This window comes from Ahaetulla prasina, chromosome 4 (genome assembly GCF_028640845.1).
Source record: "Ahaetulla prasina isolate Xishuangbanna chromosome 4, ASM2864084v1, whole genome shotgun sequence".
NCBI lineage: Eukaryota > Metazoa > Chordata > Lepidosauria > Squamata > Colubridae > Ahaetulla > Ahaetulla prasina.
In genome coordinates this window covers 34,416,055-34,443,715 of record NC_080542.1, presented here as the reverse complement: position 1 = coordinate 34,443,715, position 27,661 = coordinate 34,416,055, and the positions used below count along the sequence as shown (strand labels likewise).

Sequence of the window (27,661 nt, the reverse complement as noted above, 5' to 3'; positions counted from 1 at the left end):
GGTTAATAAGGCTCCCCTGATCTGCGATCTTATTCAGGGGGAGTCCGCGGACCTTATGGGCATTACGGAAACCTGGTTGGGCCTAGAGGGGGGGGTCCCCCTTGTTGAGATGTGCCCTCCAGGTTTCCGAGCATTTCATCAGCCGAGGGCCCAAGGTAGGGGTGGGGGGGTGGCGGTTGTTATCAGGGAGGATCTAGAGCCGAGGGAGACCACTGTTCCTCAGATTGCCGGCTGTGAATCCCTCTATGTGCGGTGGGGCTATAGGAATCAGTTGGGCTTGGTGATCGCGTACCTGGCTCCTTGCTGCGTGACCACAGCCCTGCCCGAGCTGTTGGAGGTACTCGCTGCTGTGGCGGTTGAGACCCCCAGACTTATAGTCATGGGGGACTTTAACCTGCCATCAGTTGGCTTGTCATCGGCGGCAGCTCGGGAGTTCTTGGCTTCCATGACGGCCTTGGACCTGATTCGAGTAAATGATGGCCCTACGCACACGGGGGGAGGCACACTGGATCTGATTTATATCTCTGGACAGTGGTTAAATGATCTGGTGTTAGATGATTTAGTAACGGAACCAATGTCATGGTCGGATCATTTTCTCCTTCGCCTAGACCTTCGAACCGCCATTCACCACCGCAGGGAGACGGAACCTATACGGTGGTTCCGTCCCAGGCGCCTGATGGACCCTGAGAGGTTCCTGACGGAGCTTGGGCCATTCCCTGAGGAACTGGCCCACGGCACGGCTGAGGAACTGGTCGTGGCCTGGGAACAGGCCGCGGCCGGGGCCTTGGACCGTGTCGCGCCTTTGCGGCCTCTGACCCGGCGTAGGTCTCGTCCGGCCCCTTGGTTCTCCGAGGGGCTGAGGGAGATGAAACGCCGGAGAAGACGCCTGGAGAGCACCTGGAGGTCCAGTCGCTCCGAAGCTGATCGGACACTAGTTAGATCCTACTCTAGGACCTACCTAGTGGCAATGAGGGAAGCGAGGCGTTCCTATGCCTCCACCCTCATTGCGTCGGCAGATAACCGCCCGGCCGCCCTGTTTCGGGTGACCCGCTCTCTCCTACATCAGGAGGTGCGGGATGACCCTCTGCAGGGACGAGCCGAGGAGTTTAGTGGTTATCTATACGATAAAATCGCTCAGCTGAGGGACGGTCTGGACCGAATTTGGGATGATCCAAGCGAGGGAGAGGAGGCACGTCTTGTTGAGCCCATTTGGGATGAGTTTGACCCTGTGGCTCCGAGGGGCGTCGACAGGTTGTTGGGGAGGCTGCACGGCACGACATGTTTACTGGACCCGTGTCCTTCCTGGCTGGTACTGGCCACTCAGGCGGTGACACGAGGCTGGCTCAGAGGATTATCAACGCTTCTTTGTTGGAAGGGTTTTCCTGCCGCCTTGAAAGAGGCGGTGGTGAGACCCCTCCTTAAGAAGCCCTCCCTGGACCCAGCTATTTTAGGTAATTATCGTCCAGTCTCAACCTTCGCTTTGTTGCGAAGGTTGTAGAGAGTGCCGTGGCGCGACAGCTACCCCAATACCTGGATGAAGACGTCTATCTAGACCCGTTCCAGTCCGGCTTCCGACCCGGATACAGCACGGAGACAGCTTTGGTCGCATTGGTTGATGATCTCTGGAGGGCTAGGGACAGGGGTTATTCCTCTGCCCTGGTCCTATTAGACCTCTCAGCGGCGTTCGATACCATCGACCATGGTATCCTGCTGCGCCGGTTGGGGGGATTGGGAGTGGGAGGCACCGTATATCGGTGGTTCTCCTCCTATCTCTCCGACCGGTCGCAGACGGTGTTGACAGGGGGGCAGAGGTCGACCGCGAGGGGCCTCACTTGTGGGGTCCCTCAGGGGTCGATTCTCTCGCCCCTGCTGTTCAACATCTACATGAAGCCGCTGGGTGAGATCATCAGTGGTTTCGGGGTGAGATACCAGCAGTACGCTGATGATACCCAGCTGTACTTTTCCACCCCGGGCCACCCCAATGAAGTTGTTGAAGTGCTGTCCCGGTGTTTGGAAGCCGTACGGGTCTGGATGGGGAGAAACAGGCTCAAGCTTAATCCCTCCAAGACGGAGTGGCTGTGGATGCCGGCATCCCGATTCAGTCAGCTGCAGCCGCAGCTGGCTGTTGGAGGCGAATTATTGGCCCCAAAGGATAGGGTGCGCAACTTAGGTGTCCTCCTGGATGATCGGCTGTCGTTTGAAGATCATCTGGCCGTCTCCAGGAGGCCCTTCCACCAGGTTCGCCTGGTTCGGCAGTTGCGCCCCTTCCTTGATCGGGATGCCTTATGCACAGTCACTCATGCGCTCGTTACCTCTCGCTTGGATTACTGTAATGCTCTCTACATGGGGCTCCCCTTGAAGTGCACTCGGAGGCTCCAGTTAGTCCAGAATGCAGCTGCGCGGGTGATAGAGGGAGCTACTCGTAGCTCCCATGTAACACCCCTCCTCCGCACGCTTCTCTGGCTGCCTGTGGGCTTCGAGTGCACTTTAAGGTGTTGGTTACGACCTTTAAAGCGCTCCATGGCTTAGGACCTGGGTACTTACGGGACCGCCTGCTGTTACCACATGCCTCCCACCGACCCGTACGCTCCCATAGAGAGGGACTTCTCAGGGTGCCGTCCGCCAAACAATGTCGGCTGGCGGCCCCCAGGGGAAGGGCCTTCTCTGTGGGGGCTCCCACACTCTGGAACGAGCTTCCCCCAGGTCTACGTCAAATACCTGACCTTCGGACATTCCGTCGCGAACTAAAGACACATCTCTTTATTCGCGCGGGGCTGGCCTAAATTGGATTTTTAATAGGAAATTTTATTAATTTTTAAACGGGGTTTTTAGTTTATGGTAATTTTAATTTCAGGCTAATTTTTAAATAAGTTTTTTAAATGACATTTTAACTTGTAGATTTGTATTGCTGGTTTTATCTTGCCTGTACACCGCCCTGAGTCCTTCAGGAGAAGGGCGGTATAAAAATCAAATAAAATAAATAAATAAAAAATAAATAAATATTCAATTGGAAGATTGGGTAGCTTGGCTATTAAGGGAACTAAAGCCAAATGCTATTGTCTCTGACCTTCAAACCTCTCAGGAACAACACAAACATCTTCTGCAAATGGTCGCATTGGCCTCTCATAACCATAGCCTGCAAAAACAACAACAACAGCAACAACAACAACCTAAAGAACAGCAGATAAATATAAAGAATCTGATCTGCATTTCTTCTAGATATATATAAGTCCTTGACATTCAGAGATTAACTACCAAAATTCTTCCCAGGATTGATAGGATTGATCACACAATAACTGCTGCTCCTTGGGCTTTCAATTAGCGAGACTTAACCATGTGAGACTTTATCATTATAAAACTTTCCATTGTTAATGGTGTTAATTCTACTAATTATTTCCAAGAATTTAAGATAGCTGTATATTCAGTAGGTGTGCTTTTTCCCCCCATTGTTTACTTGTGAACGGGGAGGTGATGCTTTATAGATCCTATGGCTGAAACCAGACTGGGGAGAATTGTCTCTTTTCCTAAAAGTATGAATTTGCCTCTTATAACACATATCCCAAGTCCATTTTGATATGGTTCATTCTAACTAGCAATAAGTCAATAAGCAGACAACTCAGTATCTCTTCAAAATGAATGTCTACATACAAGTCAGCATTGGTGTTGAATACACTTGAATATAATTGATGCAACCCTCTTGTGTGAATATTTGCACCCTCTTAGATAAAGTCTGAAGGAAACCCAATGCTAAGAATAATATGGTCCATGTACTCTTGTAACTGATTGCTTAAGTGCTTGCTTTGTATCTTAGGACTGAGTCTTAGAATCAGATACAAATTCAAGCCCTTTCATGAACCCTTCAGAGTGGAACTCTTTTAGACTGACTTGCCTCTTCTGTACCTTCTACTTGCTTGTTGTAGGGTAAAAGGAAGGCTTAAGCCTACAAAATCACTTCTTCCTGCACTCTACAGGTTTTTCTTAGCAGTATCTGCTAAGAATCTTACAAGTTCACAGATCATTTTTGCTGTAGAAAGTACTGGACTTTTTTCTGGAAAATAATACAAGCTGGAACTTGTCCCCACTAGCCAGTCATGAATCCAAATCTACTCCCAGAACAATCCACAGCAAATTATAATTGGTCACATAGCCAGATGTTTATACTCAATTTAGCATTTTATCCACTTATCAGATCCTTCCTTAGGACCTGAAATAGGCTGTGTTGTTGTTGCTTATAATTATCACTACCTTAAAGAGAAAATTGTATCAAATCTACCAGGAACCGCAAGATTATTTTTCTCACCTAATATGCCTTCAGAACTGGAACAACCTGGTAATCCTTCTGCATTCATATACATTGAATGGCAACTTGCCACATCTGTAACTCAAACAAAAAAAGTGAGTATGGAATAAATATGATTTGCTGGCTTTGTTTCAGATGTATTGAAGGTGCCAATGCCATTATTGGATACCATTTTGGGGAAACAAATGGGACATGAATTAAATCCAAAATGAATTAATTTGCGGAATGCTCTTGTTGTAACTCCCTTCCAGCAACATTTTTATACTCATTAAGATATTTAAGACCAATTTTGCTATGGTTATTCTTCAGGACACACTTTTTTTTTTTGCTCTAGCTTTTTATTTTGCAGAATTTGTTTGACATTTTCTGATTTGAATAAATGAATATTATTAGTTTAAGTGGAGAAGAGCTTTTTAAGGAAAAAGTGGAATATAAAAATGGATTAAGATAAATTACAGTGTATGAAATAAATATGCCGTGCCTTTCTTATAAGGTCTGGAGATCTTCTGATCTTTCAATTGCCGCTGAACCACTGCTCTCAGAAACTCCATCTAAACTAGCCTGCTATAACGGATGCTGGGAATTGTAATTTATCAATATCTGGAGGGCCTTGGGTTATCCATACTTACAAAAACACCTTTCAATAGCCAAATCCATGGTTCACTGGGCACTTTTATTTTCCACCTGTTTTATCTACCCATTTACACATAGCAGAAAAAAAAATGAAAGCAAGTAAACATTTATTCAGTATTAATGGGTTAAATCCTGAAAAGACAGCTCTCATGGATAATGCAATCTTATTCTTTTCCTAATCAGTGACACTCTAAGAGGTTTATAGCAGGAGAAAAAGCAAGTGAGGAAAGGCACTAATGGCAGTCCCTGGGGAAATGTGAAGTTGTAAAAAGGGTCAGGAAGGGTGTGCATTTCTCCTGGATAGCCAAAGGCTTTCCTACTTCAAACGCCAGTTGGATGCTTCCCTCCCAGGTTTCCAGGTGTCATTTTCTGTACATGCTCCCACTTTCTCTGGGCAGTGAGCCAAGCTTTGGCTTGTGTTACCAGCCTGCCGGCTGATTTCAGTTGCACCACTAGGAGAGCATGAGCAGTGAAACCCAACACTCCTTATCCGGAACCCAGTTCCTGTGCATCCATTTTGTGAATGAAATTCCTTTCCATTCCAGCCAGCCACAGAGACAGGCTCTGGGCCAAACCAGCAGGAAGGTAGAGACTCAAGGTTATGCAATGCCTTGCCAGCCCTGGGGAACAAAATAGTTTTTCCTCTTTCTCTCCAAACATTTAAAGGTCAGGGAATCCATAAAAATCCCTCTTAAATAGGCAAGGGTGGTAGTAAAAGAAAAAGGAAGATACTTGAAGTTTAATGGGAATGGGGGGGAAGCAACTTAAAACATTTTAACGTACAGAATTTCTCATCAGCTGGAGAAGTGTTGGCACTTTCCCCCCCTGCCAAGCTAGTTAAATGGATTGGGCAATTGCCCATGAATCAAGCTCAACTCCATACAATTTTCTTGTCAGCCTTATGAAAGAGATTTCCCATTGCAATCTTCTGTTTGTTTGTTTTTTTAAACTGATCAGTTATGCTACACACCTGGTGGTTTCCCCAACCAACTATAACCCAATTGAACCCCACTGAGGTTTCAGGATCAGCCAATGGAATTAAGGTCCAGTCTAGACTTAGTTGTCTGCCCTCTGTACCACAATGGCAAGGGAACATAACACCAGAAACAAACATCCCTCTGCATGATTTTTGTTCTTTTATTTATGTATAAAACTTTTGTAACAAAATCAAGTGTGTATGAAAGAGAATCTGAACATAATGTAAAATATATTGGGAAGACACAAAAATAGTAATACTGTATGGAAGAAAAAGGTACCTTCCAGATACAATAGATTATGACTGTCCTCATCCCCTACCAGAATATGGGGATGGTGAGAATTGTAGACCACCGCCTCTGGCATGCCTGAGATTGGCGGAAGCTGGCTTAAACCCACGATCCCAGAGTTCCTGGCTGGATGTATCATTGGGAAACACAGTTATATACAGATATAAATCTTGTTCTATGTGCTCAGTTTTGGTATGTCCATAAGTGAAATCAACAAATGGGATCTTTCAATAGCAGCAACAATCCAAGATTTTGGCAGGACCAGTACGGAGGCCTCCCCACTTCTTTTTCACTTTTTTTGGGCTGTGGGGGATAGTATGTACAAGTAATGCCAAGTAAGCTCAAATGCTTTGACTGTTGATCAGCATAGCTGGACCATGCAAATTTCAGACTGTTTCTGGAGCAGGAAAAAGATAAACCTGGTCCAAAGAACTAACGCTAGTCCTAAATGCATGCACACACATATATGCACACTTCATGCCCACAAGAAAGACACTCTACCTGTGTCAAAAGCATAGTCCATCCGCTCCTGTTTTATCACCACGCCAGTTGCATATTGGGAACTGTCTACATCTCCCAGTGTGTTCACTTGCTCGTACATGGGGTCGTGGAATTCCTGCTTGAAGCCCTGTGGGGGATACGGCAGACATGGGGCAGACCACGGACGTTGATAAATGGAAGAGCTGTCTGATACCAAGGCTTGAGAGGCAGAGAAGGACTGGCTGGTCTCAGCATGCAGCTGGTACAAGGAACTAGAAGGAATGCAGAAGCAGCCATACAACAGTTGTACAGGCAGACAAATAAATAACACGCATTCAATCACCTGATCATCCCTTACAGTACACGAAGGGGATGGGGACCCAACATTCCTTTGAAAAGAGTCCAAGATCAGGAAATGGAACACTTATGCTCAACAAAGTTTACAAAGTGAAGTACTCTTTGGGTATTTGAGCCAAACAATTCCCATCATCCCTTTTCAACATGCCACTTGAGATGATGGGATCTTGTTGAACTATTAACCACAGTAGTTTATTTAGTACCCTCCACTAGACATGTTTAATTAGGTAAAGAGGCAGCATGTTATGTAAATTGCTAAATTCAATTGAGATGTTTGATTCTTAGTTCTGTTTGGGCTAAACTCTCCCCCATCAGTTGTGTCATCTGAATAATGTTAGTTCTTTTGTCTAGTAGCTGCTATGGAGGAAAACTCCTAGAGGTGGGGGTTGTCAAAATAGGGTTGTTGCAGGAGTACCATGTCTCTAATTTGCTTCACGTCACCATCTATTTAGTTGAAAGGGATTTAGTCGTCCAACCCTTGTCATGGTCAGATCACTCTCTTCTTCAACTGGACCTTCGAACTGCCTACCCCCATTGCAGGGAGTCGGAACCAATAGTTGGTTCTGTCCCAGGTGCCTGATGGACCCAGAGAGGTTACTGATGGAGCTTGGGCCTATTCCTGAGGCCCTGGCCCAGGACTCGGCTGAGGAACTCATCGCTGCCGGGGAAAGGGCGGCGGCGGGGGCCTTAGACCATGTCGTGTCTTTGCGGCCTCTGACCCGGCACTGTTCTCAACCGGCTCCTTGGTTCTCTGAGGAGCTGAGAGAGATGAAGCGCCAGAAAAGACACCTAGAGAGTGCTTGGAGAGCCAGCCGTTCCAACTCAGATCGAACACCAGTAAGGTCTCATATTCAGACCTATCTTGGCGATAAGGGCGGAGAAACGGGAGTATTTTGCCGCTCTCATTGCATCGGCAGATAATCGCTCAGCCGCCTTGTTTAGGGTGACCCGCTCCCTTCTCGCCCAGGGAGCTAGGGAGGTCCCCTTGCAAGGTCGTGCTGAGGACTTTGGACAGTATCTGCATGATAAAATCGCTCAGATTCGGAGGGGCTGGACACAGACTGGGTAGATTCAGACAGGTCGACGGGGGCAGGTCTTGAGATTGCCCGCTGGGAGGAGTTTGACCCTGTGGCTCCTGAGGACATGGACAGGATACTGAGGAGGTTGAGGGCAACCACATGTTTACTGGACCCGTGTCCCTCCTGGATGGTACTAGCCACATAGGAGGTTACACGAGGCTGGCTTCAGGGAATTATTAATGCTTCTTTGAGAGAGGGTGTCTTTCCGACTGCCTTGAAAGAGGTGGTGGTGAGACCCCTCCTCAAGAAGCCTTCCCTGGATCCGGCTGTTTTAGCGAACTACCGTCCAGTCTCCAACCTTTGCTTTGTGGCGAAGGATGTTGAGAGTGTGGTTGCTTACCAGCACCCTCTGTACCTGGATGAAACCGTCTATCTGGACCCGTTCCAGTCTGGTTTCCGACCTGGGTACAGCACAGAGACGGCTTTGGTCGTGTTGGTTGATGATCTCTGGAGGGCCTGGGACAGGGGTTGCTCCTCTGCCCTGGTCCTATTAGACCTCTCGGCGGCTTTTGATACCATCGACCATGGTATCCTGCTGCGGCGGCTAGAGGGGTTAGGGGTGGGAGGCACCGTTTTTCAGTGGTTCTCCTCCTTCCTCTCGGGCCGGTCGCAGACGGTGTTGGTGGGGGGGCAGAGGTCGACCGCGAGGCACCTCCTATGTGGGGTGCCGCAGGGGGTTGGTCCTCTCACCCCTCTTGTTCAACATCTATATGAAGCCGCTGGGCGAGATCATCCGTGGTTTTGGGGTGCAGTGTCATCTGTACGCTGATGATACGCAGCTGTACATTTCCACCTGAAATCACCCCAACGAAGCCGTCGAAGTGATGTCCTGGTGTCTGGAGGCCATGTGGGTCTGGATGGGGAGAAACAGGCTCTGGCTCAACCCGTCCAAGACCGAGTGGCTGTGGATGCCGGCATCCCGGTATAATCAGCTGATTCCATCGCTGACTGTGGGAGGTGAGTCACTGGCCCCCACGGTGAAGGTCCGCAATCTGGGCGTTCTTCTGGATGTACGGCTGTCGTTGGAAGAACAAACGACGGCTGTCGCCAGAGGAGCTTTCTATCAGGTCCGCCTGATATGACAGTTGCGTCCCTTCTTAGACCAGGATGCCCTATGCACGGTCACCCATGCCCTTGTCACCTCCCGTCTGGACTACTGTAACGCTCTCTACATGGTGCTTCCCTTGAAGAGCACCTGGAGGCTTCAGCTGGTCCAGAATGGGGCCGCACGGGTGATAGAGGGAGCAGATCGAGGCTCCCATATAACACCACTCCTGCGTAGGCTGCACTGGCTTCCGAAGATCTTCCGGGTGCAATTCAAAGTACTGGTCACCATCTTTAAAGCGCTTCATGGCATGGGACCTGGTTACTTACGGGACCGCCTACTGCAACCAACGGCCTCCCAGCGACCAGTGCGCTCTCATAGGATGGGCCTCCTCCAGGTGCCGTCGGCTAGACAATGCTGGCTGGCGACCCCCAGGGGGAGAGCCTTCTCTGTGGGGGCTCCAACCCTCTGGAACGAACTACCATCAGGCATGCACCAACTCCCCGATCTCCGGACTTTTCGACGCGAGCTGAAAACATGGCTGTTTCATCGAGCAGGACTGGCCTGATAGTTTTAATTGGGAGTTTTAGATGGGTTTTATAGTGTCAGCCAAATTTACATATTTTGTTTTATCTTATTTTAATGTTTGTAGAAATGGTTTTAATATGGCTGTAAACCGCCCTGAGTTCTTCGGGAGAAGGGCGGTATAGAAATATGATAGATAGATAGATAGATAGATAGATAGATAGATAGATAGATAGATAGATAGATAGATAGATAGATAGATAGATCAATCAATCTATGATATTTGAAGCAAAGATGGAACCAGGATAGGAAGAGTGGAAAATGTCTCCATCTGTGGTAGAACCAGCTCCTCACTTGGATCATTGTGTATTTCGTAAAGTTAAAAAATGGCAGACTGATGGTCTCCAAACTAACTCTGTAATAACTTGAACTCCTATTTTACCGACCCACACAATATGTGTTGACTGATTCAACCAATGCTGTTGTGCCCAACAAGTACCAAGTAATCAAAAACAAAACAAAACACAATAATATTTTAGCCTAACCCAGCTAAACATAAGGCTGTTTAATGAAAAGAAGGGATAGGGATAGCTGTGTTCCAATATTTCAGTGATTGCCACAAAGAGGAAGTCAATCTGTTTTCCAAAGCATCTGAAAGCAGGAGAAGCAATGGATGGACACTAATCAAGGAGAGAAGCAACCTAGAACTAAGAAGTTAGAACAATTAATCAGAACAACTTGCCTCTAGAAGTTGTGAGTGCTCCAACACTGGAAGTTTTTAAGAAGATATTGGACATCCATTTGTCTGAAATGTCAGAGGGTTTCCTGTCTGAGCAGATGGTTGGACTAGAAGACCTCCAAGGACTCTTCCAACTCTGTTATTCTATTCTATTCTGCTTGAAAGGTAATTTCTGAGTCAGCAACAGAGTTCTTATAATGTATTAAGCTGCCCTAAACCTTTCAGTAGAGTGAGAGTATTAGAAATTTTATCCACCCAGTTCATTGGCTTACCTGTGTTCCATACAGTATGCCTGGCCAGGCGCTGTCTGGAGTGGCCCCTGGTGGCTCACATTGTTTGAATCATGCCTAGAGAAAAGTGCAAGCATCAGGTGCAGCAAGATATATCCCTCTCCCTCCTGCTGGTTATTTCCCATTTTCCCCCAGTAAAATCCTGATGTGTCATAATAGATAGCTCTGAAGAGGCTATTTATTCAGAACTCAACTCAGACTTGATTTTTATTTTGCAGTCAGACAAATGCACTGATGACCTATATTTTTCAGAGGGAACAGGGCTTTATTTCTGGTCTCCTACTTTTCTTTCTTTCCGTGTCACACATACTAAATTAGACAAATGATTCTTAAGCCACAGGCTACCATGCTGATGATTTTAAAGCAGAGCTGCACCTGTGTGGCTACTGAAAGCTTTGGATATGGACACAACCACAGGGGAAGGACTCCTATTCATTCTATGAAATGTAAACTAAACCAAAATTAACTTTTGATAACTTCTGATCTGGCCTATTTTTAGAAATAGGCTTCTAATATGCAATTCATCAAAATAGTAAATTATTGGGTGCTCCTGCATCCGGAAACTCCAACTGGTCCAGAATGCGGCTGCGCGGGTAATAGAGGGAGCAACTCGAGGCTCCCATATAACACCTCTCCTGCGCAGGCTGCACCGGCTTCCGGTGGTCTTCCGGGTGCAATTCAAGGTGTTGGTTACCACCTTTAAAGCGCTCCATGGCATAGGACCGGGTTATTTACGAGACCGCCTGCTGCCACCAATAGCCTCCCATTGACCTGTGCGCTCCCATAGGGAGGGTCTCCTCAGGGTGCCGTCAGTCAAGCAATGTCGACTGGCGACCCCCAGGGGAAGAGCTGTGAGCCCCTGCCCTCTGGAATGAGCTGCCTCCAGGGATTTGTCAACTCCCTGACCTCCGGACCTTCAGACGCGAGCTAAAGACCTTTTTGTTTTATCGCGCAGGGCTGGCTTAATTTAATTTTAACATGGGTTTTATCTTGGTTCTATTATAGTTTTAAATTTTGTTTCGGCTGAATTGAATTAGATTTTTAAAATGTTCTTAATTTTTATGTAATCTGTTTTTACCTGACTGTAAACCGCCCTGAATCCTTTGGGAGAAGGGCGGTATATAAATTTAATAAATAAATAAATAAATAAATAAATAAATAAATAAATAAATAAATAAATAAATAAATAAAGGAGGTGAAACAGAAAAGAGAGCAGAAGAAATTGGATGGCACCATTTAAATGTGATGCAGACTTCAGGAGGGGGAAAATCTGAACTGAAAACAGCTCTATAGATAAGAACATAAAAGGAACAGAGGTAGGAAAATAAGTGAGAGGGACATAGGAGAGCTTGATGGGTAAATAAGGAGAGCTTGATGGGTAAATGCTAGGAGATGGCATTTGAATCCAAGACCCTGCACGTGGGAGGAAAATGAGGAAAGAGGACAAATGTACTGAAATGTACTGAAATACTGAAATGTGGCAAACAAAGGCTGGAGAACAGAAAGTTGCAAAAAGTCAGGACCATTAAGGAGAATTTATGAATGGTAAGGCAGAAATATATTTTTTTATGCGTGGCATTTTTTTACAATGCCACACATAAAGAAATATAGCATGACTCAGTGACAGATTGTTCTGTGATTCATAGGAAATGGAGGAATCTACATTAAAACTGCATGTCTGGCCTAAAGGCCAAATATTCTTTGTCAATGGAACAAAGAATCAACAAGGATTTTAAGACTGGAGAGATAATCTAGGAGCCTGAAGCAATCATCTCCACCCACCAGCATCTTAACACAAACATAATGGATCATCCACAGTAGTATTTCAAAGAGGAAGCACCTGATTGGACAGGAACACCAACATTCTGGGCTGTTTTTCAAATTTTATTTATTTATTTTAGGCACCTACACTATCATACACAACACTGTGTGATACTGCCTGGTACGTAATAAGGAGTATGTCCTTTGAAGATTCACCCCCATATCTGCTCCTTTTGCATTCCTACACAGAAGATTTCTTCAAATAAATGTTTAACCAAATTAAATAAATACCTAACAGCTGTATTTTAAGCTAGGCTTGACATCTTGATCATACCTTTTTTTAGGTTTCTGTCAATCTATTTTGGTGGCTTTCCAATCCAGTTAATAATTTATGATTCAATTTGGCAAACAAATTCAGAAAATGGGTTAATTTAGGAAACTAAATTAAATAGGTTAGGCATGTTGAGTGAGAACAAACAGAATAGGCCAGCCAATCCACTCAGCTGCCCCCACCCACAGCTAAATTCAGATGTGGAAAAAGGGAGTTGTAAGGATGCGATTTGCTCATATAGGTTCTCATATATACTCTCTGAATCTGGAAAGGTCCAAAGTTTTGATCCACCTGGATCAAAAAGAGAGAACCAACCAAGAAAGAAGGCCTTGCAGTAGATAAACCAGTGTGAATCCTGGAGATGTGGATCCTGGAGAATTTGTCACAGTGGACAACAGAACAGTTGGTGTTGAGGATTCTTAGGCCACAATTAATCAGGGTCCCCCCATTCTTCCAGCCCAATGTTATCATATGTTAACCACTCTGGTTTTCTTGCTGAATGAAGGCAACTAGCATGCAACATTATTTGCATATTCAATAAGGAGCTACTTCTGATTATCTTCATAGAATCATAACATTGGAATGCATCTTGCAGTTCGCCTATCCATCTCTTTTGCTCAATGCAACATCACTCCTGATGGACATTTGACCTCGGCTTTAATATTTCCAAGCAGAAGAATGCTTATCACCTCCCTTAGGCAGCTTTGTTTTCTCTACTGACTAGCTCAGGGGTCTCCAACCTTGGTCCCTTTAAGACTTGTGGACTTCAAGTCCCAGAGTCCCTCAGCCAGCAAAGCTGGGACTTTGGGAGTCCATAAGTCTCCCAAAGACTTGGGAGTTGAAGTCCACAAGTCTTAAAGGGACCCCTGGACTAGCTCATGCTTCTTCCAACAGTATGTCAAGATCCCCGATTCCCATCCCCTGCACCCTTTCTGGCAGCAGATAAATTTGCTCTATCATTCAAAATTCTTAAGAGTAAAATGAATCATTATCATATGTCTTTCTCAATCATCACTCCAAATTAAACTTATTGATTAATTTCAGCAGTAACTCCCCATCTGCAAAGGTTTTGTTTGTGCTTTTTTAAAAAGTAGTGTTCCAAACTGAGCATAATGCTGAAAAGTCACCCACCCAGTTTAGAATAAGAATGCAAATTAAAACTGTGCAGGCTATGAAAATGATGAAGGATTTCACACCTTGCATAAACTCCAAGCACCTCTTGGCTATACATCACTACATATTTATTATTTTCAAGATTTCATGAAATTCAGAAAAAAAAAGAATTTAAGAATCAGAAATCTTCTGATTCCTTACAATCAGTGACTTTTTTTTCCAGGTTCATACAGATGTTTAAGAAAATTCAGGATGCTTTAATTATTAGTCAAGAAGTGCTGTGCTTTTGTGAGGCCTAAAGCACTTCACTTGGTTCTAAAACATGCAGAGTCTTCATGCATTCTACTCTAATCAACCTGCAAACAGAAGAATAAAAAGACTGTGTATTGTTGAGCCAAGAACTGATAGCAAATTCTACTTACATGTCCAAGAGCCCTTCATTAATTTTTACAGCAGAAGCTTGATCATCTAACTTCATTTAGTCCCTTTGACACTTCCCTTGTTTTATCCCCCAAACACAATTTTAATAATCTTATTTTACTTTTCTGAATTGCCAAACATCCAATTTGTTACATTTACACCACTGATCTGTGAAATTCAGTTCTCCTCCATCCCTTTTCAATAACTGCATTTATATGATCAGACTCAACTTGATGGTTAATGAATAAATTCCTACATCTGGATGATACTGATACTCTCTAGTGGAACAGACTTGTTATTGACTATTTATCAACCAATCAGCACCACCAACATATTAAGTTGCCAACCGATATGGACCCAGGTTTTCTTAGCTTCAAAATATGCAGGATAGTGGTGAGTTATTGGATAATACAGTGTTACGAGCCAACTTCTGCATGCCTTGGCCTTTTTCCCAAACTTGCCTGAACTAGCAAGATCTGAAGGGAACCTCTATTTAGCATTCTTGGCGATTCCTAACAGAGGACAAATTCTCATGACTGCAGGAACATAAGGTGATCGGCATTTGTTCCGTAGCAGCGTTACCTGGCATATAAGCATTGCTCCCTGGGCTGGTAATGAAAATGCTGTGTGTGTCTACAGGAACTGGAAGCATCCACACAAGGGCTTTGTGGTTCCTTTTTTATCTTAGCTGGAGGACTGTGAAGGGCCACTGGGTGGGGGGAAAAAGGAGAGTAAGGACATCAGGATACTCATCAGTCTGAGTTTGCATCAACCAAGCATAACAAAGGGGCAAGGACTTCCCTCCCCTCCCAACCCCAAAGAAGAAATTGAGAACTAGATGTTCCCTCTGATTTGAAGGGGGAGAGATGCTTTAACCTGCATTGGAATTGTATTTGCAGAGCCTAGCTATAAAGGAATCTGAGATAGGATTTTGTACAAGAGGACATTCTTAGCATTCAGAACTCCCAGTTTTAAACTTGGTTAAGAATACATAAATTGATTATGAAAATGGCCTGAGAGCCTCGTTCCAATCCAGGTAGGCAATAGTTTGCTAAAGGTAGATAGATAAAAGATAGAATTCTTTATTGGGCAAGTCTGATTGGACACACAAGGAATTTGTCTTTGGTGCATATGCTTTCAGTGTACTTAAAAAGAAAAGATACATTTGTCAAGAATCATAAGGTCCTAGAATCATAAGGTAAAATCATTTGTCAAGAATCATAAGGTAAAATTGTCCTATATGAAATAAGGCAGTTTCTGTATTTCATGCAGCTCCATCCCTCCGTTTCAATAATTATTTAGATTAGATCATCTCAGTTCTATCTGAGAAATTCCTTGGAATGTTGTGTTTGTTCATTAAATTTAGATTTCCTTTCAAAAGGAGCTTCACACAGTTGTTTGTCCTCCAATTTTCGCCCACGCTATTAACCCTTTAAAGGGCAAGTTAAGAGATGGTGACTCAGAATCATCCAACAAATTTTCATGCTTCTTTCTTCTTTTACTCACTTTGGTTGGATAAATATCGGTCAATCATAAAGCCATGAGTTTTAGGTTCTCTTCCATGAATTTCTATGATGTTCTAGGAGTTTCTATGAGAAACTATGAGTGGAGTATTCTTTTCTATGAATTTTAGGTATTTTTGTCATTTACTTCCTATAAAGAATATTTTAATCAAGGAAGTACCATCATACAATAGAAACCCAATTCTTTTTTTAGTGCATCAAGTACAAGTTAAATAAAAAGAGGGGTGGATTAATTATGGGCTCATGGTCTTCATCTTGATTATTTTTCTTCCTCCCCACAAATGCGTTTGCCTTACATATATCTACATCTCCTTAAAATTAGAATATTTCTTTAGTTTAATAAAAACAAATGTCAGAATCTGCCCAGGTATTGGACTGAGGCAACTTAAATTTCATAAGATCTGGATGATTTTGTGAGTGTGGTTAGCCATTCAAACCAGATTATGTAATAGTATCTAAAGGCCTACAAAAGTGACTAAGTGCTGCCATATCGTGTTTAGTTTGTATTTGTTCGGATTTGGATCGTTATGATTTGATAGTTAAAATTTCTGCTTATTCTCCTGTGTACATGAAACCCTTAGACCCATGATGGCGAACCTATGGCATGCAGAGCCATATCAGTGGGCATGCAAGCTCAGCTCTGGTGCACATGCACATGCTGGCCAGCTGATTTTTGGGCCTTCTGGGCCCACCAGAAGTCAGGAAAACGTTGTTTCCAGCCTCCAGAGGGCCTCCAGGTATGCAGAATGCCCGTTTTCACTCTCCCCAGAAATGGCCCGTTTGTCGACTTCCAGTCCCACCAGTCCCCAGGCTCCTAGAAAGGCTCTGGAGCCTGGGGAGAGTGAAAAACGGGCGTACTGGGCCCACCGTGCCATCCTGTCCCCAAAGCGTGGGGAGGTTGCATGCGGGGGAGCAGGGCATTTAGAATTATGGGTGTGGGCACACACGTGTGCAACCCACCACCAGCACTCCCCTGGCTTTTGGTATGCGATGGCAAAAAGGTTAGCCAACACTGCCTTAGACTGTACTCATTGAACTGCATAGTTAGGTCAATGAGCAAATTTACAGGTCGTCAGTCACTCCTAAGTGCAGTCACATATTCCCAAATCTCGATCCAACCTAAGAAATCTTTTTAAACAAAATTGGGCATTACTAATTAACAACAATATACAGACACACACAATAGAAGAGAACAGTAACCTAAGCCTAATATGGAATGCAGGCCTAGGGCCACAAAGGGTTTGCAGTGAAAATATGGTAGGCTAAAGAGGTAAGGGAGACTTAGTTTGGTGTGGTGGTTTAGCCATCCGGCTAGGAATCAGAAGGCCATGAGTTCTAGGCCTGTCATGAATCATAAAGCCAGTGTGGGGATCTTGAGGCAGACTCTCTAAGTCTAAGAAAAGCAAACCACTTCTAAATCTTGCCAAGACAATTGAGGGAACTCGTCCAAGCAATTGCCAGAACACCATACAACAATGTATGTGAGAGAGGGAGATGAGGATGAATTAACAAAGTACAAGGAAATCTAAAGGGACAAATTTCACTGAAGTTATTTGGGTACTTTACCCTGAACTCCTACCCTCAAAACGACGCTATAGAGCACTGCACACCAGAACAACTAGACATAAGAACAGTTTTTTCCCGAAGGCCATCACTCTGCTAAACAAATAATTCCATCAACACTGTCAGACTATTTACTGAATCTGCACTACTATTAATTGTCTCATATGTACATAATAAGAGATCACCAATCTCTTTCCACTTATGACTGTATGACTATAACTTGTTGCTGGCAATCCTTATGATTTATATTGATATATTGACCATCAATTGTGTTGTAAATGTTGTACCTTGATGAATGTATCTTTTGTTTTATGTACACTGAGAGCATATGCATCAAGACAAATTCCTTGTGTGTCCAATCACACTTGGCCAATAAAATTCTATTCTATTCTATTCTATTCTATTCTATTCTATTCTATTCTATTCTATTCTATTCTATTCTGAAAATTAATAATGAAGAAAAATAGGAGTCATTTTTTTACTCACATCCCATCTTTTCTGATCTTGGGAATCAAAATTCTCTGAAGAGAATTTTGTTGTTCATGAATGTTGTTCATAATATCTTAAATTTCCAAAACTAAAAGGATTAGAAATGTTCATTTCAATTCATAATTGCAAAAGAAAGCAGGAAGAGGCCCCTGTAGTCAAAAATACTCAGATGAATAAAACACTATCTCCCCCCACCCCAAATGGTTGTCCAGATTTTTAAAAACAATTAGAAGGATTATATTATTGAGTTTGCAAGCAAATAGTGTTCAGGATATAAAAACTATCTTGCAAGGGAAAAATGGTAGCAGTGAATGGCCTCTACCTAAATTCTCCACTTGCAAAGGGCAGAGTGGAGAAAGGACATTTATTATGTGTTTTACTCCTACTGAAAATAATAGAAGAAAAATAAATCATGCCAATTCCTGGGCCAGTATCGCTTTTGCCTCATATTTTGGACATGTATAGAAATTTCAGTGCCCGGATTCCATGGTGTGCTCCAAAATATTCCCATAATATCCCCTTCCTAGATCCATTAATGGAGCAATGAGAAATCAGAGGCTGTTTAGCTAAGGAATGCGGCCCCTCATCTACCCTTCCAAGGGGAAGAGAAGTCTTAAGGGCCCTCCCTATGTTCAATAACTGAATGTCAAACATTAACAAGTTATTTGACAGCCTACAAAACTTCCAGTTATCACAAATATGCTCCTACAAACAAAATTTTAAAATAAAATACTCAGTAGGAACAAATCAAGAGTAGGAATATGAAAAAGAACAATGTCCAAGAAGCAGATTAAGTAGAAGAAGGGTCATGGGTAGAATCAAAAACATGTGGCTAGGATGGTTTTTTCCAATCCTATATGGCATCCAGAGAAGTAAACTCAGCCTCTGGCTTTTTCAGCATGAAGGATCAGACATTGGCATCATGTTTAGGTACTTTTCATCTTCTTCCCCATCAAAGCATGGCCTTCCCACTTCTCCATCTCCCCAGTTTCAAGACTCACAGTTTTCGGAATGGAAGTCAGGCACAAATTGCTCGTCACTGTCCGGAACCTGTGCTGCAAATTGTAATGGAGGAAGATAAGTAACATTTGGCATCCTACAAAAGGTTTATTTAAAACACACGCATGCTCACACAAATGAAAGAACAAATAACAGAAAAGGGGGGGGGAAACCCTGTCTTTGTACGAGATGGGAACAAATCACTGCCAAGAAACAGGAGGGAGTTTTTCTCTTGAGATTGCAACCTTGTCTGCGTAATCTCTCCCCCAGTAGAATTGCCATTAGCAAATTAGCAGACCTAGCTCTTTATTCCAAGAGTGTTTTCCTCTTCTCGTGGTGCAATACAGGCCTCTTAACACTTAAGACCTAGTTAAAATAGGCACATCTACTGCACACCATAGGTTAAGAGAGATTCCCTAATTCCATAGTCCTCATAAATCACACCAAACGATCTGGATCACCATGAAATCCTAAAAAAGGAAGCTCAAACAAGGATGGCAGATTAAGCAATACCGAAGAGATCAAATTAACTACAAGTAGTCCTTGACTTACAACAGTGATCGTTTAAAATTACAATGGCATTGAAAAAAGGGACTTATGACCATTTTGCACATTTTGTACATTCAGATGCTTGACAACTGACTCACATTTATGATGGTTGCAGTGTCCAAGGGTCACATGATTCCCTTTTTTGACTTTCTGACCAGCAAAGTCAATGGGGAAGCCAGATTCACTCAACAACCATGTTACTTACTTAACAACCGCAGTGATTCACTCAACAAATGTGGCAAGAAAAGTTGGGGCAAAACTCACTTAAAAAATTTCTCACTTAGCAATATAAATTTTGGGCTTCATTATGATCGTAAGTCAAGGACTACTTGTATAGGTTTTATTTTTCTTATCCACCCAAAGGACCATATATCCAGCTGTGAAGTATTTTAATTGTGCTTTATTGGAAAAGACTCAAAAGCAACATTCAGTATAACTATATAAATCATAGTTTATAATTCCCAGTGATGCGTTACATATTATGTCAATCAAAATCATACTGACCATTATATAATTTAGCACAATCTGTAAAACCAGCCAATTTGTATACCCAGAATATTTATCATTATAACTCTCTTCTGGATACTTTTTTAGATAATGCCATTTTTCAGATCAGCAACAAAACAATTATCTGCATGGAATGTATTGGAACTAAACTTAATGTTGATTGCAGAGACATTTGTTAGAAAGGCAATCCATCAAGGAAAATTATAAAGTAATCCCATATTTTAAAGAAAATTCTACTGAATTATTTAAATATGCCAGAATGGCAATAATTGCAAATATAAATAGCTCAGACAAAATTATTGGTTTCCTAGTGTTCTCATCACTTATGTTATCTTGCCCAATAATAAAATGTCTACAAGGAAAAAAACTGGCCAAGAAAATGCCAAGAACCCAGTTAAATACCATAGAATTACATTGTTTATTAAATCAATCATATTACCAAGACATAAAAACTAATTATCTTGAGGCAAAAAAATGAATTTTATTCCTATATTAACATTTTTCCTCTGCTTGAAAGAAAAATGCAACTCCCTTTTCTTATCAGGGCACTTGTGATTTATAACTTTTTGTTTGGACTTTTTGGACTAGGATCAATGGCAGCTGCTGACTTGCCATACTAACCATCTTCCAATTTAGGTCAGCATAGCCCCAGACACAATCCCACTGCATTTTTTGGATAACATTGATAAGTTAGCAAGACACCACACATTTGTGGCATTTTTCCACCGAATTATCAGCCCCCTTCCTTGTAGGCCAAGGGAAAAAATTCTCAAGGACTATGTCATAATGGTTTTTTTTTCTTTATAGGTTTTTAAAGGGTTTATTTAAAAGGTGTTATGTATGGTTGGCTGCAAAAATGTATATACACTTCATCAATTTACATGTACCAATAAATCTGTAAGTGAACAGAACCTGACACAGCCTCTATATAGTTAAGCACTGCATCTTTCTGCAAATATGGATGCATATTTATTTTTTATGTGCAGTTGTTTGCATATTCAGAACAAATGAAGAATGAATACAGATGAGTGCAAAAATTTGGACACCCTTCCAGTCACTACATATTATACTGTACGTCTTTTGGCAGAAATAATGTTTTTCCAAACGTGTTCTTTAATCAGCTACAACTCTTTTTATTTTTGCTTCTCATAATTTTTCCCATTTTTCATTGCAGAACTCTTTCTAGCTCAGAAATCTAAAGTCTCCTGCATGTCTGGGATCTCCGCATAGATCTTCAATAATATTCAACTTTGACGATCATTCTAAAACCATTATTTTTTTCCCATAAGTATTTTATAGTTGATGGAGGTATATTTCAGATCATTCTGTTGCTGGAAAATACTGGTGTTCAAACTTGTGGGGGTTTTGGTGTATTTTTTCATTCATTATACATCTTTAGTTTCTATGATATATTGACATTTAGTTGAATCCACTCTCCCATCTCTATAAGATTCCTATGCCACTGGATTACCACCCAATCCCAAAGCAACTCCCACATTTAGTAATTGGTAAAGTATTCTTTATTTTACACCCTTCACCCTTTTCTCTCCTAGTATATCTTGCATGGTTGTAACCAAACGATTCACTTTCTGTTACATAAGTCTACTTCATTCTTGGAACTTCATTCCAAACTCCAAATTTCAGATTCATGAAGGTTTTTATTTTTGTATATTTTGGCATACTAGTAATGGTATATAAATTTCTGGTCTCCTAATAACAAAAATGTTATGAAAAGGATTGTAAGAAGTTAGCATCAGTGGTGAAATCCAATTTTTTTTACTACTGGTTCTGTGGGCGTGGCTTGGTGGGCGTAGTGTGGCTTGGTGGGCATGGCAGGGAAAGGATACTGCAAAATTTCCATTCCCACCCTACTCTGCCTACCAAAAGTGGTATTTGCCTATTCTCCGAACTACTCATTTTCCGGAACCGGTTCTCCAAAACCTGCAGGATTTCATTCCTGGTTAGCACCCACCCCTCTCTTAAAAAAAGGAAATATTTAAGGAAATATTAAAAGGGCAGATTATTTCCCCACCTTTGTCAATGGGCCATTAAAGCCTGGGCCAATCTATTCTACATAACAAAGATCTAGCTCCTTCTAAGAGAGTCATAATAGGAATTGTCCAAAGCCCCTTCACTACATCAGCCAGCAAGGCTCAACCAAGTCTGGGAAACACATAGCCTACAGAGTTGCCTTTGCATGGCCCCATGGGAATCTGACAACCAATCAGAATACAAGCTCAAATTCAAAGCCCAACAGAGGGCATAAAACCCAGGGACTCCCAGCGTCTCTTCCATTTTTTGCCCAAGATCTCCAAGGCATGTGATCATATTCATCAATAAACCTTCTTTCCAAGCAACTTCTATGAATCCAGTGTCTTTTTCCTCACTTGGAACTGAACCCAGATGGACATTTCTTCCAACAGGATAATCTGAAATCTTTTTACAAGTAAATGGAGAGGTGCCTTCTGGAGAAAATCTAACACTAGGAAAGGTGGAAGAAAACAGAGGAGGACAAACAGAAGCAAGATGGATAGATTCCGTTACAGTGGGTGATGGTTATATTATTGGAAGACCCGAAAAATTAAGTGAGGGGCAGATTATCACAGAGAAAAATCTATATTTATGGTTTCTGAAATATTAAAATCAATTCATTGATTCAAATGATAATTATATATTGCTATTTATTATTTCACTATTTGTATAGTTTCATCACTTTCCAAAGCTCCCCACCACCACCACATATGTCTCCATGACAATATAAAACATTTGGAAATAACTCAGATCTGCAGATCTCTGTTTCCTGAGCTTACCTTACTGCATCAATCTTGTCTGTTATTTGTCCATACTAAAGAGAATATTCTGATGACTTTAATAGTGACTCTTACTGTTTTGATGTGGCAGTATATTTGACTATGTATGATTAATTAGTAACATATTGGGTAGCTATACTCTCCAGAACATTTTTGAATTCCAGGAAGAAATTTTCTGCAAGCTCAGAGGGGACCAAGGATTCCACAGAATTAAGTGAGCATGGTATGTCACAAAATGCCTTCCATTGTGAGCATGGTTGGGCACATGGGGTCTTAACGGGGCCCATGTGGGGCCCAGAAGCATATTTGGAAATCACAATGAAGCTAAACCTGATGCTCTGTTATAATTTAATCCATAATGGATGTTGGGTAAATCTTTGAAACAATATGTTTTTTAAAAAAGAATCGCCACTCGCTAAGTTTTGCTTGCCCTTTAAATCCTCAATAATCTCTGTCTGGCTGTCTCCTGTCTCCCTCCTCCAGTCATTACACCCTCAGACTGTCTACTCTTTATTTCCTGCCTGCATAATATAAATAGAACCCTCAAATTTTCCAAGATGTTGGCACTTGCTAATGTCTTCCACATGGCACTAAGCTAAAAGTGATACACTTGCCCATTCCAACCTGGCTCTGAATTTAGTGAAGAAAAAATTGTTTCCTAGAAACTAAAGCAGCAGAAAGTATAAAAGCCACAGCAGATGTGCCACAGGAGATCCCAAATTGTGTCCATTAAGTAAGCCTTCCCGAAACAGCCATTTTGTTCCATTTCTATTTTGCCCTTGTTCTGTTAACATCAGGGAATATTTCCCTTCAGATTTTATTCAGCATCACTGCATCATCTTTTTTCCTCATGTCCTCCCCTCGCAGGAATGGGGGATGGTTAAATTGAATTCTACATCTCATTCATAGTAGCTTGCCAGTAGGTAGCTCTTAAACTGAGGAAACATTACAGGAGAAAGGCCAAGCACTTCTTATTCTAACATCTCAATAATCTCTCTTACTTCTGTCTATTTGTTGACACTAGTGCTTATCTTGATTTTTAGAGTCAAGATATGGCTGCCCTACTTTTAATTGAATGGGTGCAGGGGAGTGCTGAACTGAGACAGGGGAATCTAAGGTTCAAATCATGCTATCCTTGAGCTGATCTTGAGTAAGATTTAAGCAACTAGAGACAGATGTTCTCAGCTACAATTCCCTTGGAAGTACAGCCAATAGTGATGGATGCCGGGAATATTCTAGTAGTTAGCAACATCTGGAGTGCCACAGTTACTTCCTACTGAAAATAACTGTGATCTTATAACTATTCCTCAAGGCTCACAGAACAAGGAGAGGACTGAAATGAGTAAGTTTATTTCCAATTTAACATTATGTACAAACCTACCGTAGCTCCTGTGACTCAACTAACTATGGTTTAAAACTAATGCCTCAGTCAAAGAAAACTATGATGAATTGGAGAAGATGAGTGATATAAGCGTTCTAAATAAGTAAAATGGAGGGGGAAAAATAGAAATACTGCCCGAGTTTGAGTGAGGAAGCACAACACTCTTCATACTATACAAAAATTATCTTTGTGACCATATCTCAAGTAATTGTGTTCTCTTTGCTGACAATGTCAAACTATTTAACACCACCGACAATACATCTACCATTCAAAAAGACCTTGATCTTCTAACCACTTGGTCTAAAACTTGGCAACTCCAAATCTCAACCAGCAAATGCTCAGTCTTACATATTGGAAAAAAGAACCCAAACACTAAGTATATGCTTGATGGACATTACCTTACAGATGACCCCCTCACCCTGTTAAAAACCTTGGAGTTTTCATATCAAATGATCTAAGTGCCAAAGCCCACTGCAACTACATAGCAAAAAAGGCTCTAAGAGTTGTAAACCTAATCTTGCGTAGCTTCTTTTCCAAAAACACTACACTACTAACCAGAGCATATAAAACTTTTGCTAGGCCAATTCTTGAATATAGCTCACCTGTCTGGAACCCACACCACATTTCTGACATCAATACAATTGAACGTGTCTAGAAATATTTTACAAGAAGAGTTCTCCACTCCTCTGAAAACAACAAAATACCTTATCCTACCAGACTTGAAATCCTAGGTTTAGAAAATTTAGAACGCCGTCGCCTTCGACAAGACCTAAGTTTAACTCATAGAATCATCTATTGTAATGTCCTTCCTGTTAAAGACTACTTCAACTTCAATTACAATAATACAAGAGCAACCAATAGATTTAAACTTAATGTTAACCGCTTCAATGTTGATTGCAGAAAATACGACTTCTGTAACAGAGTTATCAGTGCTTGGAACACATTACGTGGCTCTGTGGTCTCTTCTTATAATCTCAAAAGCTTTAACCAAAAACTTTCTACTATTGACCTCACCCCATTCCTAAAAGGACTATAAGGGGCGTGCATAAGAGCATAAACATGCCTACCGTTCCTGTCCTATTGTTTTTTTTATTCTTATACATATATGCTTATACTTCCTCATATTTCCTCATATATATGTTTATGCCTCCCATCGACCCGTACGCTCTCACAGAGAGGGTCTCCTCAGGGTGCCGTCCGCCAAGCAATGCCGGCTGGCGGCCCCCAGGGGAAGGGCCTTCTCTGTTGGAGCACCTACTCTCTGGAACGACCTTCCCCCCGGTTTGCGCCAAATATCTGACCTTCGGACCTTTCGCCGGGAATTAAAAACTCACTTATTTATTCAAGCGGGACTGGACTGATTTTTTTAAATTTTTAATTTTTAATTCTTTGTAATTTTATATGGGGTATTTTAGGTTAGGTTAATCTGACGGTTTTAATTCGGCCACTATTGAATAAGTATTTTAAATTGATATTTTAATTTTGTATACTTGCTGTTTTTTATCTTTGGCTGTACACCGCCCTGAGTCCTTCGGGAGAAGGGCGGTATAAAAATTTAAATAAATAAATAAATAAATAAATAAATATATTATATAACCATTTTGTGTGATGCTTATGTATATTGTTGTGACAAAAATAAATAAATAAATAAAAAATAAAATAAATAAATAAATAAATAAATAAATTCTGGATCCAGCCCATATTATTAGGTTAATCATAACAGCACTGTCTTGGAAACTTTCAAATTTGCTAGCATTTTTCATCTATTTGGAAATTAGATGAATGGGAAGGGGAGAGACCAAAAAGCAGGGGGGGGGGACTGAACAACAGTGAAATCAGTCTGTTACAGCCTTTAATGAAACAAAGGAGGTGGTAATAGACATTATAATTAGGCTTTAACAGGTGCTGGAAATGGTTCACGTTATACAAAAGACTGCCCACTAAACTGCTTAAGATGAAGTAGAAAATGATAATCTCTCTTTTGAAATTACACCATCCAATTGTTGCTCAGATGTGGCCACTCAGCAAAGAATTCTTTAGTAACACTTTGAAATGAAACAACATTATTCTTCATAAAGGAAAGAAGAAAAATATAGTTTACTAAATCAAAACTTTTCCTCAGATGCAATCTTTTTCTGTGCAGAATCTAGTTTTGGAAGAAGTCTTGAGCAGGGAAAAAAATAGTGGACAAGATCTGTACCAGATACCAAAGTCAAGAGCAGAGACACAAAGATATTCGTAATAGCATATTTATGTGATTGCTTACCAATCCTACACAAACTTCTAATTCAGGTCTTTCCATGATATTATTTTTCATCATAGCAGTTTCAAATGTCATCCTTTTCCCCAGACAGGGTGGCTGAGGGCTGAGCTACAACAGATTGTTTGTTTTGGAGTTGACATGGTGTACTCATAGTAGATTAACGTACAGGTAGTCCTGGAGTTACAAACAGTCAAGGTTATGATGGACCTTCCCAAAGCTATTTACAACCCAGTTTTGAAGTTGCCACAGCCACCCTAGACACCCCCCCCCAATGATTACATTTTGGGTGCTTGGTAATTGGTCTGCATTTGTAGATATTTGTAGCATTCTACATTCACATGATTGCAATTTATCATATTTTTTGCAAGAAACCAATGTTTGCTTCTGGTTTCTGGAAAAAGATGCCAACTGGGTATAATGGGCATTGTTTTATGTTTAATGACCATTTTGCTTGCTTAACAATCACCCTGTTGATCAACCCTCCCCCACAAAAAATAAAATGACCAATATTAATTCCAGACTCAATTATGGTTGTACGACCAAGACTACTGGGCCACTAACCCTAAAAATTTTGACAGTAAGTGATTGTAACTAAAGCTCTTATTTTGTGGAAGAAATATCTCTAGCTGAGATTGAAAAATACATTTATGCTTTGTTGCAACGGGTTAGGGGGAAACATTCCAACACAAGTTAAGCAAAAACTCATTGGATCTTCCTTGGGAAAAAAATCTTCTTCTTTTAGCAGGTATTTTATAGATTTACGTAGGCCATAAAATGGTTTGTTTGATTTGTGTTTAGTGTATTATATAAACCAGTTTCCCTTATAAACCATGTAAACCTTGAAACCACCATATATGCCTTATATGTTGTTTGAAAGCAGCCAAATGCAGTGTATTTGGGGTCTGTCCATGGCGTTTTATCTGGTCCGAGGGAGGGGGGTGAGGGGTTCGTCCCAGACGTAGGGGTTGGTTCCATCTGTATGGTAAGTGGGAGGGGCAGATATGGCAGAAGCAAGGGGCTGTATCATTTTCCGGGAGCACGAACTCGCTGTTTAAAAGCGATAACATGCTCCGGTCCCTTAGTTCTTACCCGTTCCCCGGAAGGTCAGGATCCCCAGGGCCCGGGCCTTCGGCTGATGTTGTGTAATGCCCGGTCCATGGTTAATAAGGCCCCCCTGATTTGTGATCATATTCGGGGGGAGTCTGCGGACTTTATGGGCATTACGGAGACCTGGCTGGG

At 41.9% G+C, this 27,661-nt stretch overlaps 1 protein-coding gene across 2 annotated transcripts in view; it reads right to left on the bottom strand.

The window, feature by feature from the left end:
* Positions 1–27,661, bottom strand: part of ETV4 (ETS variant transcription factor 4) — a 48,734-nt gene that overhangs the window by 8,919 nt on the left and 12,154 nt on the right. Inside the window, exons 5-10 of one of the 2 annotated variants that reach the window (XM_058182312.1) lie at positions 18,915–18,968; positions 14,921–15,047; positions 10,696–10,770; positions 6,700–6,950; positions 4,301–4,375; positions 3,068–3,136 (exon numbers count right to left, since the gene is read on the bottom strand). In XM_058182312.1, coding sequence (XP_058038295.1) covers positions 3,068–3,136; positions 4,301–4,375; positions 6,700–6,950; positions 10,696–10,770; positions 14,921–15,047; positions 18,915–18,968 — 651 coding nt within the window. The remainder of the gene's footprint in view (positions 1–3,067; positions 3,137–4,300; positions 4,376–6,699; positions 6,951–10,695; positions 10,771–14,920; positions 15,048–18,914; positions 18,969–27,661) is intronic. The other variant, XM_058182313.1, reaches the window with a different exon arrangement.